Genomic DNA, 12,011 nt, shown 5'->3' on the forward strand with positions numbered 1-12,011 from the left:
GGGCAGAACACAGGGCCAGGGCAGGAAACGAAGTGGTTGTGCCACCGGTTAGAGGAAACAGAACGACAGATAAATTACACAGAGTCAGGCTGGCAGGACTTCTGAGGGCAAAAGCTGAGTGGACATTTAGGGAGGACAGAGTGTTGACATGGAGGATGGAGTGCCGAACCCCAACAGGAAGATAAAAAAAAATGCATCAAATTTGTTTTTAATTTAGCCAGTATTTTAAACTCAAAGTGTATTTGTTACTCTGATTCTGGAGGAGGTTAGAGTAAATGCATGCGCTTAGAGAAGAAGAACAGGATCTGCACATTAGGTACCATTTGTATAGGTAAAGTATGTAGGCTATGTGGGAATGGATTAAAGTAAACAATAAAAACACGACTTTGGTGTTGGACCACCACGAGCCACCGGAACAGCTTCAAATGCTTCCTTTGCATTAATCCTACATGTCTCTGTAACTCTACTTGATGGATAAAACACCATTATTATCAAAGATATTTCCTCATTTGGCATTTGATGATGGTGGTGGTGAGTCTGTCTAATGTGTCCGTCTTAAATATCTCATAGGAGTTCAATTAGGTTGAGATCTGGTGAATGTGAAGGACCCATTCACATCATTTATTCATACTCAAATCATTTAATTTCATGTAGCTTATTCAGCTTTTTCCAACAATTTGTCACCCACCTGTGATTGTTGAAGGGAGCCCGCTATCTCAGATTTTCAGTTTCAACACGCTGATATTGTCGAGCATATGACTATAAATACAGATAAGCAATCCAATTTTGGCAAAGGCTGCCATCTAGTGGTCATATACCACCTGTTCAGTCTTAAAGCGTCCCATTTTATTTTGTGTTAGACGGACATTTATGATATAAGATATGAAGCTTAATAGCTGCTTAATTTGGATGTGTTTCAATTGGATGACTTTGTGTCAGAAGCTTGGAAAAGAAGGCAGTGTGCGTTGTTTGAAAATGTATCCAAAAGTATCTGTCCCCTTCCTGATTTCTTCTATTTTTGCATATGTGTCGCACTGAACTGTTTCAGATTTTTCCACAGAATTGATTATCATACAAAGACAACCTGAGTCAACACAAAACACAGTTTCTAAATGATGATTTCATTTATCGAAGGAAAAAAGTAATCCAACACCTCCTGTAAGAAAGTAATTGTCCTCTTAGTTACTCATTTACCAATGGATTAAATTAAATTGAAAACACGCTTAGTTGCTGCCGACCTTGTTGAATCTAAACATCACTTATATAGAACCTATCCAGCAGTGGGAAGCTAGCTAAAAGATCTAAGCGTGCAGCACACTCTGACACGATCAAAAGAAATATATCGGTCTGGAAAGGGTTACAAAGCAATTTCCAAGGCTGTGGGACCACAATGAGAGTCATTATCTAGAAATGGAGAACAATTAGAACAGTGGTGAATCTTCCCAGGAGTGGCCGGCCCACAAAAAAACATTCTCTAGGAGTACATTGACAACAGGAAGTCACAAAAGAACCCAGGCAATTTAGGAACTGCAGGCCTTGCGCTGGCGTGGGGATGCTTCGCTGCTTCAGGACCTGGTCAAGCTGCCATAATTGACGGAAACACAAGCGCAAGTCCACCTCTGCATGGCTCAAAAGAAACAAAGTGAAGGTTGGAGTGGCCTTATCAAAACTTGAAACCAGCTGAGATGCTGTGGCAGGACCTTAAACGGGCGCTTCATGCATGAAAACCCTCTAATGGGGCTGAATTAAAGCAATTCTGCAAAGAAAAGTTTGCCAAAATTCCTCCACAGCCATGTGAAAGACGGGTCTCTGGTTAATGGCAGAGTTTGGTTGCAGTTGTTGCTGCTTAAAGGTGGTACAACCAGTTATTAAGTTTAGGGGGCAATTACTTTTTCACATGGGTGAGATAGGCGTTGGATTACTTTTTTTCCTTCAATTGAAATAATCATTTAAAAACAATGTTTTGTGTTTATTCAGGTTGTTTTTGTCTTATATTCAATGTTTGAAGATCTAAAACTGTTTATGCAAAGAGAAGGAATCGGGAAGGGGTGAGTGTGGCAATCTGTGGCGGCTTGTTAACGCATGTGTGCTGGACGGACTGCAGTTGTATGCATGACAATGACAGAAAGTTTTCATTTCAACCAGGGTTTGATAAAATGCTATAAATGTTTTAAATTATGTAGTTGGCTGCCTTAAAAATGTGTTATTTTTCACATGTCTTGATATATAAGAGATGGGAAAGAAAACAGACACACACTGGTACAGGTTCTTGAAAATGTGTTAATGTGGGCAACAAAGCAGTTGGCAAACAAGTAATTTTTTCATGTCAGTTCAAAAACAACCAACAAAAGAGTTTTTCTTTTCCCTTTCTTGTTACAAAACATTCCAGTCAAGGCCTAGAGAGAATGAGTTACGTTGTTTATGATATTAATTCTACAACCTATGAAATGAAGCAAAGTTCCTGAGTGAGAAACGAGGCTGGGAGTTTCAGCCAGTCATACACAAAAGAATTTAATCGGACTAAAGTTTACCAGCGTTAGTGTTGGGTGTGTTCTCAATAGTCTTAAACACTGTTGAGAAGAAGGATGATATCTAAGTGCGTATGGCTCCAAGTACAGTACTAAGGCAAAAGGAGTGTGATGTGAAAACGGTTCAGAAGCCCCTAGAAGACACGTTCAATGAAATGCATTTGAAATGTATTCTGTACAGTGTAAATCCGTACCTACAAAGAAACACTGAAAGAGAAGAGATGGGAGTCTCACAAATAGAAAGACGGAAAACATTCCTGGTAAATGTTAATAAATTAATAAGGAAGCCTGGTGAAATTGGCATCTATCACAATTGAGAATTACTGATATTTAAGGTAATTGTCAGTTGAATTTACTGCAGAGCCAGAAAAATACTGTCTGATTCCAGGCACTCAACCATTTGCTTTCAGCCAACATATTTTGCATGCTTTTCAAGTAACGAATTGCTGAACAAAAAAGGCCAACGTGTAAGATTAGACAAGAGAGGAACTCTCCCTTTCAGTCAAAAAGACAATAATATTTTGCCCCCACTGTTGGGCATTTGTTACAACTGAAATGTTTTCCGATTACAGTTGGCAATCATGTTCAACCCTTATATGTAAAATATGAATAAAAACAGGAAAATAGACTAATTCAGGTGTCACTAGACAAACAAAGGCCATCAAAAATACAGCTATCAAACCTCCTCAAAGTACAGTATTTTAGAAAACATGGCATGTAATACAATTCAGTAAGGTACATTTTTATAAATGTTGTGCTAATACGAAAATAGCAATACAAACGGTATCATGCTTTTTCTTCATCGAAGTGCGGCCAGAAATAACATTTGTGTGTTTTTTGCGCTGGCGTATGAGCAAGGTCACATGCATTAAGAGGGCACAAATAATTTACACTGTATCAGGAAACTGTTGACAACCATGAAACCTTTAGACAACAAGTAAAATAATACTAACACTGTTGTATCATAAAACGGATACTACCAACAGCATGCCAAGGGAGTCTTTTATTCCTCTAAGCGCACATTGTAACAAAAACAAACCACATGAAACGTACTGCTTTCAGTGGACTGATTAGTACGCACATACACGGTACGTGTACGTTTATGTCAGAGTACACATGTGTTTGCATTATCGCGCTTATCCAACTGCATGTGACTTAAGGTTACTGCACATGGACAGTGTAGTGTTAACATGCACATACAGAGATTAAACGTTTGGCTGGAACCACTTGGTTCTCTCATTCATTTGAATGGTCAATTGGCTGATGTAGAGTATCTTGAAGCTGGGTTTCCCAGAAACATTTTCCATTGTAAGATTGATGAAATTAGTCGGTCAAAATGATATTTCCAAAGGCAATGAACATGGTTGTAAACCTGTTCCCCAGTAAGAAATACTCAAGGTTTATCCAGAGGCACCATGTGTTGGCCTGGCTTGCAATCAGCACAAGCAACGCGTGCATTCGGACGGGAGGACATGTGGTGATGGTAGCAGTTCACTTCACTTTCGTCCACAACGTGCTTTCGGGAAACCAGGCCCAGCGTGTCTTAGCAGGCCTCCTTGGCTTGGCTTGGCATCTTGCACATCATCAGGATCTGCTTCAAGGCTTTCTGGACATCCTCGTCCATCTGACCCTGAAAGCACGCAGCACCGGTTCAGTTAACTAACTAATAAATACACCATAAGTAAAACTCAAATTACTAAGGGATTCAAAGGGCTCCCAAATACAAACGTATTTCTCACAGCCCACACTGATGACGTGTTGCGTATGAGTTTGTAGAAAGGTGAACCATTCCTTTCAAATTTGAGTTGAAAGCTTAAAAAGTAATGGATGGATATACCTGGACAGCGTAGAGGAGATGCATCCTGTAGACTGACACTATATCATTGTGCTGCTTCTTTGACTCCTACAAAGAAAAACATCAGGTAAATACACTTTTTTTTGTCACCTGTACATTTAAGAATTCAAACTTACAGTGCGCTCTTTCCAAATGGTAATTATTATTCTATCTAATCTATATGTTGACCGAATCTTACAGCTAGCTGGTACTGTAGTTGTTTGATCTGTTGCTGCATCGTCTCCAGCTGCTGGCTTAGCTGCTGGTTTTGCTGCTGTCTCTTGGAGGGAGAACCAGCGCTGTAGGAGAGCTGCGATAGGCTGTTTAAGGCGTCCTTCAGCTTCCCCACCTCCCGTGACAAGTCATCTATCTGATAGGGAAAAACATAAAACATGTGGTTCATGAAACAATGAACTTTGTAGAATGTTTGTGGTCACGGGAAAACAACAAGGTCCTGAGAAGACTGTCCCAAGTTTAGGTTGACATGTTTCTAAAGTACAGTGCTGGACAGACACTACTGAACTGTCAAGTGGTGCAATAGTGATGGTACCTCTGCAGCAGCACCTACCCTCTTGTTTTTCTCTCTCTCTGAGGCGACGTGGTTCTCCACCAGCTGTTTGAGCTGACACACGGCATCCTGGGACTCAGCCAGCCTGGTGGTCAGCGTCTGGTTCTCCTTCTCCCTCGACATCACCAGCTCCTGCAGAGCCTCCCACTCTGCACGATTATCCCGTGACTGATGGATACGAGTGCGGATAGGTATGTTTTAATAAGACATACATGGTATAGAAAGATAATAATCCATCCATGTTTTTGTTTTTTTGTTTCTTCTCACCTTCTGCCATGCATCAGCAGCATCCAGAGCCATCTCGTCCTGCTTTCTGAGGGCCCCCTGGAGGAGCTGCGTCAGGTGGTTCACCTTGCCCTCCAGCTGCTCTTGAGTATTCTTGTGCTCAGCGTGGGAGACAGAATCATCGGGGGTAACATCTTTCTCCGCTGTCAGCCTTTTGTGAAAGAGACACAAGTAAGTCATGGTGACCCTGAGTGCTAAAGTAAATGTACTTAGTTACATCCCTCCACTTCTTTTTTTGATTGCTCTTATACCATTTCATAAGCCCCACCTCCACTTCAAGCTGTAGTCTCAAGTAGAAGCGGAAAAAGATCCATCAACCACACGTGACGTAAGTTTTCTTCCTCACCTGTTCTGAAGAGCCTCCACCTGCAGGATTTTCTGGTGTAGCTGCTCTTTCAGTGTCTCCGATTGGCTTTCCAACTCTTTGATGGCATTTCCCAGAGATGACATCACCTGCGTGTGGTCAGCGAGGTCCACGGAGCTCTGTGCCTGAGCTTCTGCTTCCTGCTTCAGCAGTGAAATCTCCTCCTGAGCGGCCGAGTGCTTCTTCTCCGTCTCAGCGAGCAACGTGTGCAGCTCCTCCACCTTGCCGTTCAGCACCTGGACCTGCTGCTGTTGTTCCGAGGAGGGCGAGGAGGCTGCGCTGCGCTCGGCCAGCTGTTTCTGTGCAGCACTCAGCTGACTTTTGGTTTCACTGAAGGAGTGCGAGAGTTCCAGCAAGCGGCGCTGCAGCCCAGCGCTGACCTCGTTTAGCTGAGCCTTCATTTCTTCAAAGTCTTTGGCTGCTGCTTCAACTGGCACCGTGCCCCTCAGAGCCTCCTAAACAACCAGACGGGACCAATTAAAGAGGAAAAATGTTATTGATTTTAAAAAGTAAGTGATGTAAGGCAAGTAGAATACAATACATAATTGAAAGATAATGAATAGAGATAAATCAATGTTTAAGCAATATCATCTGGGCTTTTCTATTCATTCAAAGAGTACTCCACCAATTTAGTGTTGCACTCACAATGGACAGTATGGAGAAAAAGAGGCCCATATTCACCTGGAGCATCCTAATCTCCTCTTGTGCCTCATTGTACAGCTCCTCAATCTGAGCAGTCCTCTGTTCTTTCTCCTTTACACTCCATCTTTCCTCCTCCACCCTCCCCAAGGCCTCCTCCAGCTGTCGGATGCGTTGAGCTGCGTTCTCCTGCTCAGATCCCGCATGGACGAGCAGGGCCCTCAGCTGTTTTACTTCATGTTCAAGTGTGGATGATCTACGTCTCTGGACCTCCTCTCTCTCCACTGGCTCACCTCCTCCCCTTCCCATCTGCACCCTCAAATCCTCCACCTCCTCCACAGCTTGGTGGTATCTCTCTTGGGTGTCAGTCAGCTTCGCCTGAAGCTCCGCGAGACTCTCCATCAACCCTTCCTCTCTTCCTTTCTCCGTCATGCTTTCATCCTCTTCTCTTTCTCTGCCTCGCTCAGGTTTCAGCTGGGCATGAAGCGAGCGGTTCTCCTTCCTGGTTTCTAGTAGTTTCACTTGAATGCTCTCTAGCGCCAGTCTCAAGAGTCTGATCTCCTCTTTGCTCCCGCCTCGCCCTCCTTCACTCTCTTCTTCCTCTCGTCTGACAGAAACAGCGCCTGAACCGTCTTCCCGTTCCACGTGTGGCAGTGGATCAAACTCATCCTGGGTGGAGTGGAAGGAGGAGTTGGAAGCCATGCTGTTTGGACGACTGTCGTCCTTCAGGTCTTCGCTTACTTGGAAGGATGGGTGTTTCTGTGAGGTGAGGGATTGAAAACATTTAAATCTCACAAAAAAAGCACAGTATGAGTTACAGTTGTGTGCCTGTCATTACATGGAGGGGAACCAAGACCAAGAAAAGCAGCAAATGCTCACATTCAGTTTGGCATTTCGGCTGAAATGAATGATTTGAATCATTAATCGATAATCAAACTAGGACTATTAAAAAGTAATTTCCTGTATTTATATGAGAAAAAGATATGATATTAAATAGAATATGTTGAATAAAACAAGCAATCTGAATAGATCCCTTTGAGTTGTGGGAAAGATTTAACTTTTTCCACTATTCTCTTACATTTTATAGGTGATTAATGAAGAAAATAAAGAGTACGTTTTGTACCCCATCAATTTTGCTAACTCAGACAACTGAAGCCTCATTAACTTTAGTGTATATTTTAAACTTTAATTATATTTTTCTCCTGGGAGGACTGTTGATTTTTTCCCGTCATCACTTACATTGGAATAGCATTAGAAGAAGATCTCTTCAAAGCCAGTGTGGACATGAGGGATGACCAATAAGTCTGTAAATGTACATATGAACATGCGAGTATTGTAGTGTACCTAATTTGTTTTGCTTGTATTTTTTTTTTTATATCCAGATAAAAACAGAACTTTTTGTATTGTAGAAAGTATTGTGTGAAGGGTTTGCTATAGTTTAGGTTGTTATATACAGCGTACTGCCCTTACCTCGAGTATGTTCATTCATTGGTTTATGGTCAAGTCATGAGCGTGACTGAATAAGTTACATACCTTAAATTTGCCTGCAAGTTGCTGATTCTCCACAGTTAGAGCACTAATCTTGGCTTGCAGAGCACAAACCAGAGCTGCAGATGCTGTAAAACCGCGCTCGACCTGTCAACACGTACACACATACATTCAACATGCAGAGGCACACAGAGACAGAAAAGCAACGTTAAGGACCACTAGCTACCTACTGAAAAACAAAAACAAGTTTTGACACGTCTAAAGCTTAGGTTAGACCTCCTTCAAGAATGCCCAAGGTGAAAAGGTTCAGCAGTACACAGCTGTCTGTTGTCAAGAGTATAGTATTACACTCACAAAAGCAATGTTGATTCAAGGTTTAACTACCAGAAAGACTTTTAGTGGAAAAAAAAGCTAAGAATGTATCAAAATAGCCACCAAGAAAAATATCTATATCTAGCCTAAAAGTTTCTTCAATTCTCTTAATCAAAATAAAAACACATTTTAGTCGGTTCGGGTAGAAGATTCATCTACAAAATGTTTATTCACCAACAAATATATTCAATGCATGTTCTCTACCTTTCAAACTAGAAGTCTGACATCATTTACTTGTAGACTGTTCAAGTCACAACATCCGTTTTTTTAAATCTGCTCATCTGTAATGTAAATATAGTCACCTTTGTTTCCAGTACGGGACCCGTCAGCGTCTGCTCCACGGACTGCTTCAGGTCTTCGATTGTCTCCAGCAACATGTTTCTCTCCTCATGGAGCTTTTCGACCTCCTCTCTCAGTGTCGTTCCTTTAACCTCATCGTCCTTTTGAAATGAGGAAAAAGGAGGAGTGGCGGGAAAGAGGAGTGGGAGGAGACAAAAGGGGAAAAGATGGTCAAGGAAAGAGAGTAAAAGGTGAGAGAAGGAGGTAACAGGGTATGAAGGTTGAAGGCAAGTATTTAGCTAATTGGCACATGAGCTTCAACTGTAATATAAAATCACAAGATAATCATCAACAAAATGTCTCCATCTGGAGTTGATATTTAAGAATGTTGCACATTTGTCATCTTTGCATGTTTTCAATCGACATTTACACCTGAGGACTTATTGCACAAACCTATTTTTATTTACCTAAAATGTATATAATTTTATATAAATGTTAATAAATAAATTATATTTTAGGGTTAACCTATTAATTTGTCAGATTCTCTTGTCTAACTATATTGAGATTCAACCAACTTACAAATGTATCATACCTTATCTTGTATTCAAGCCTTTTTAATATATAAATATATATATATATATATGTTTCTTTTCATATAGATTTAAGTCACTAGATAATATGCTGTGTTTTTTCTATGGATCCTGTGAGTCTCCTTATTCCTACTATATTACTACTGATACAGGGTCAATGGCATTTGCTGCAAGTTTGGGGCTTATAGAATATTTTAATATTTATATAAAATAATTATATAACATTTTAATTTCTATTTAATTAAATAAGACTCTTACGCTAAATAAACCATGTTGTTGATGAAACATCTTATGGAGTAAAGTCTGCCATGCTTCTTATCGAGGTTATTATATTAGTCATGTACTTTGTTTTACCTTGTAGCTGAATCTTTTTGGAGTGTCACTTTTGTTGGATCCAGGGGTCCCAGCGGAGGTAAGGACTGAAGGAGAAGAAGGCCCAGAGCTCTGAAGATGAGTGAAGTCGATTAGTTTTTGGAAAGTTTTGTTATGTTTTGGTTTGATTCAAAAGTCAAGATTTGTTCTTGAGCAGCTTGAAAAACAAACAAGTGCAATATGTTTGTAATCTGTTAGTCCAGAAACCCAAGGAATACGATTCAAATGTTAGTGTCCCATTAAAACAATTAGCTGCCCTCGATGTTTGTATGAACAGTTTTAAATCCTAAACTTTCAAAAACAAAAGGCAGATTAGTACATAAATTAAATGAACATCATACATAATTTGGCAAACCATAAACTAGTGAGAGACTGACTGACAGAGAAAACAGATAATATGATAGACGAGTAGGCCTGTCACTATAACTTTTCTTGGATATATTGTCCCAGAAATAATTGCAGTAAAATATATTTTTGTAATTTTAAGATAATTGTATGATACTAATAATAATAATTATATAATAGCATAATAACGCAAGTACACATTTAAAAAAATCCTAAATAAATAAAACCACACCATAAATAATTTTGACTCTCGGGCTCTGTTCACAAAAAATGTGCAATATCGGGGACATTCTTTTGTAAACCAAAAAAAAAACATTCATGCAAAAACAACCTGCAATATCACCAGTGAACTAATAATTGTGACAGGTCTACAGACTACACACATACAGGGCTGACTACTCATTCTGTGAATATACTGCAGACATGCATTAATATAAAGAGTGGCATACTGATACAAGCAGACGGATACAAAGAGAGACATGCTTTTACCTGCAGTGGGCTATTAGGAGGTGGAGGTGCTTTTCGTTTTTTGGGAGTTGTGATCCGTTCATCACTTAGTTTAGCTACTAGATCATGCTGAGGAGCCAGCAAAGAGAAAAGAGAAGAGAGGCAAAGGAAAGAGAAACAGGAGGGATTCAGTGCTGGTTAGTAAGAGGAGGGTCAATCGACGAGAGCTACAGTAAAACTTCAGTTTTGTTTTCCCAAAATAGCAAGTAAGAGATTTTCTACAAGCTGAGAAATGTAATATTGACACATAAGAAAAGCTGATACTAAACTACAATCTATGAGTTGTAGCTACACAACAGAAATTAGAAAACATTTGGCTTTTCATTATGAATCACATAATAGTACTAAAACCTAATTTAGACTATTGCTAGTTTATGGATGTTTTAAATTCAGAGGTTTTAGTAACTGCGATTGCCTGTTTGTGAGAAGCTTTAAAGAAAAGTATTTTTTTAAATTGTGCGTTACCTGAGGACTTCTAGGAGACTTTGTATCTGTAAAAAAAAAAATGACAAGAAGAACATTAAAAAATAGCAAAATAAAATAAAAGTGATAAATAAAATTTTTCTTTAGATACTTTACATTTACTACTACATGTGACATTGCTTTCATAGAGAGAAGCTTACACCAAACATATACAAAAGAAAAGAGAAAATCATTACTGAGAGATCTCCTCCAGATGGCAGTGTTGACTTTGAAACCAGAGCAGCACAAATCTCTAACCACCCAGACCGGATACATTTTTGCGCCTGTGTGTGTGTATTGGGGGCGAACAGCTGCTCCTCACAAGATCAACCATTAAATGTCTACCTGATAAGAGAAGTCCCTCCCTGATTTCAACAGACAACTTCATTTAGTGTTTCATAACCACATGTTAAGGCTGGTACCTGGTGTTCTTTTCCTCAACCGGAATACAATAACTCAAAAAGTGTGTATGTACTGTATAAGGCAAACTAATGTCACAATAATGTAAAATACACATCAATATTTGCTTCTGCTGCCTCAACGCTCTTACCAGAGGCCGGTTGTCTGTTTACGGCAGCATCGAGGGCGGTTTTGACCTCAGAGTTGCCCAGCAGCTTGGTGTAGTGTTCGACATCGTGGCCTTGTGAATCTACAGCCGACAGATCTGCTCCTCGCTGAACCAAGACTTCAACAACAGAAACGGCGTTTGACTCGCTAGCCAGCATCAAGGCTGTCCTGCAACACAGAACACAACGCATATTGATTACCAATGCAACATCTATACCCATCATCCAAAACGTGTCTTTAAAGGGCTAAATTCAAAATTCAGAGCATATATTACGATGGAGGGATGGCTTCCACGCGGCTCTCAATTTTAAGCTGAGCCAGCGGCTAGCAGCCAACGGTGCGAACAGCACGGACAGTGCAAACAAAGAAAACAGTGCTGACAGAGTAAACCAGAGACAGAGCCCAAGGGTGGGTGATATGCTTCTGGGACAATGACGTGGGTCGCGGTTATCAGCCACAAACACGAAGAGTTACTTAATTCTCTGATTAGGTAGACATTACTCCACCTTATCTTTACATTGCCAGTAGCTATTTGCTGCTATATTAATGCTCTGAATGTCAAATTTAGCAACTTTAATTAGTCATCACTATACTGTCACACATCATTTCTGAATTTTCCCGTGTGTCTTGACTTTGTACCTGCCACTGTTGTCAGAAGTGTTGATTTCAGCACCGCAGTCCAGCAAAGCGCTGCACACCTCAGCATGAGCGTGTTTGGCTGACAACAGCAAAGGGGTGAGCCCGTCCTTTGGAACAAACAGACAGTATACACATTAGATAAGACTGAAATCATCCTATGGAGGGACCACAA

General features: G+C 40.4%; 1 protein-coding gene across 2 annotated transcripts in view; it reads right to left on the reverse strand.

Annotated features, from left to right (window-relative positions):
• Nucleotides 1-2,262: 2,262 nt before the first annotated feature.
• rai14 (retinoic acid induced 14) overlaps nucleotides 2,263-12,011 on the reverse strand; it is a 35,330-nt gene continuing 25,581 nt past the window's right edge. For both annotated transcript variants that reach the window (XM_079179204.1, XM_079179205.1), the window contains exons 8-21: nucleotides 11,840-11,946; nucleotides 11,184-11,368; nucleotides 10,637-10,662; nucleotides 10,154-10,240; nucleotides 9,302-9,391; nucleotides 8,381-8,518; nucleotides 7,752-7,853; nucleotides 6,261-6,977; nucleotides 5,562-6,034; nucleotides 5,198-5,366; nucleotides 4,931-5,098; nucleotides 4,562-4,732; nucleotides 4,366-4,431; nucleotides 2,263-4,158 (exon numbers count right to left, since the gene is read on the reverse strand). In XM_079179204.1, the coding sequence (XP_079035330.1) occupies nucleotides 4,072-4,158; nucleotides 4,366-4,431; nucleotides 4,562-4,732; nucleotides 4,931-5,098; nucleotides 5,198-5,366; nucleotides 5,562-6,034; nucleotides 6,261-6,977; nucleotides 7,752-7,853; nucleotides 8,381-8,518; nucleotides 9,302-9,391; nucleotides 10,154-10,240; nucleotides 10,637-10,662; nucleotides 11,184-11,368; nucleotides 11,840-11,946 (2,586 nt within the window). In that variant the 3' untranslated portion in view covers nucleotides 2,263-4,071. The remainder of the gene's footprint in view (nucleotides 4,159-4,365; nucleotides 4,432-4,561; nucleotides 4,733-4,930; nucleotides 5,099-5,197; nucleotides 5,367-5,561; nucleotides 6,035-6,260; nucleotides 6,978-7,751; nucleotides 7,854-8,380; nucleotides 8,519-9,301; nucleotides 9,392-10,153; nucleotides 10,241-10,636; nucleotides 10,663-11,183; nucleotides 11,369-11,839; nucleotides 11,947-12,011) is intronic.

This window comes from Pholis gunnellus (assembly GCF_910591455.1).
Source record: "Pholis gunnellus genome assembly, chromosome: 18".
NCBI classification, from domain to species: domain Eukaryota; kingdom Metazoa; phylum Chordata; class Actinopteri; order Perciformes; family Pholidae; genus Pholis; species Pholis gunnellus.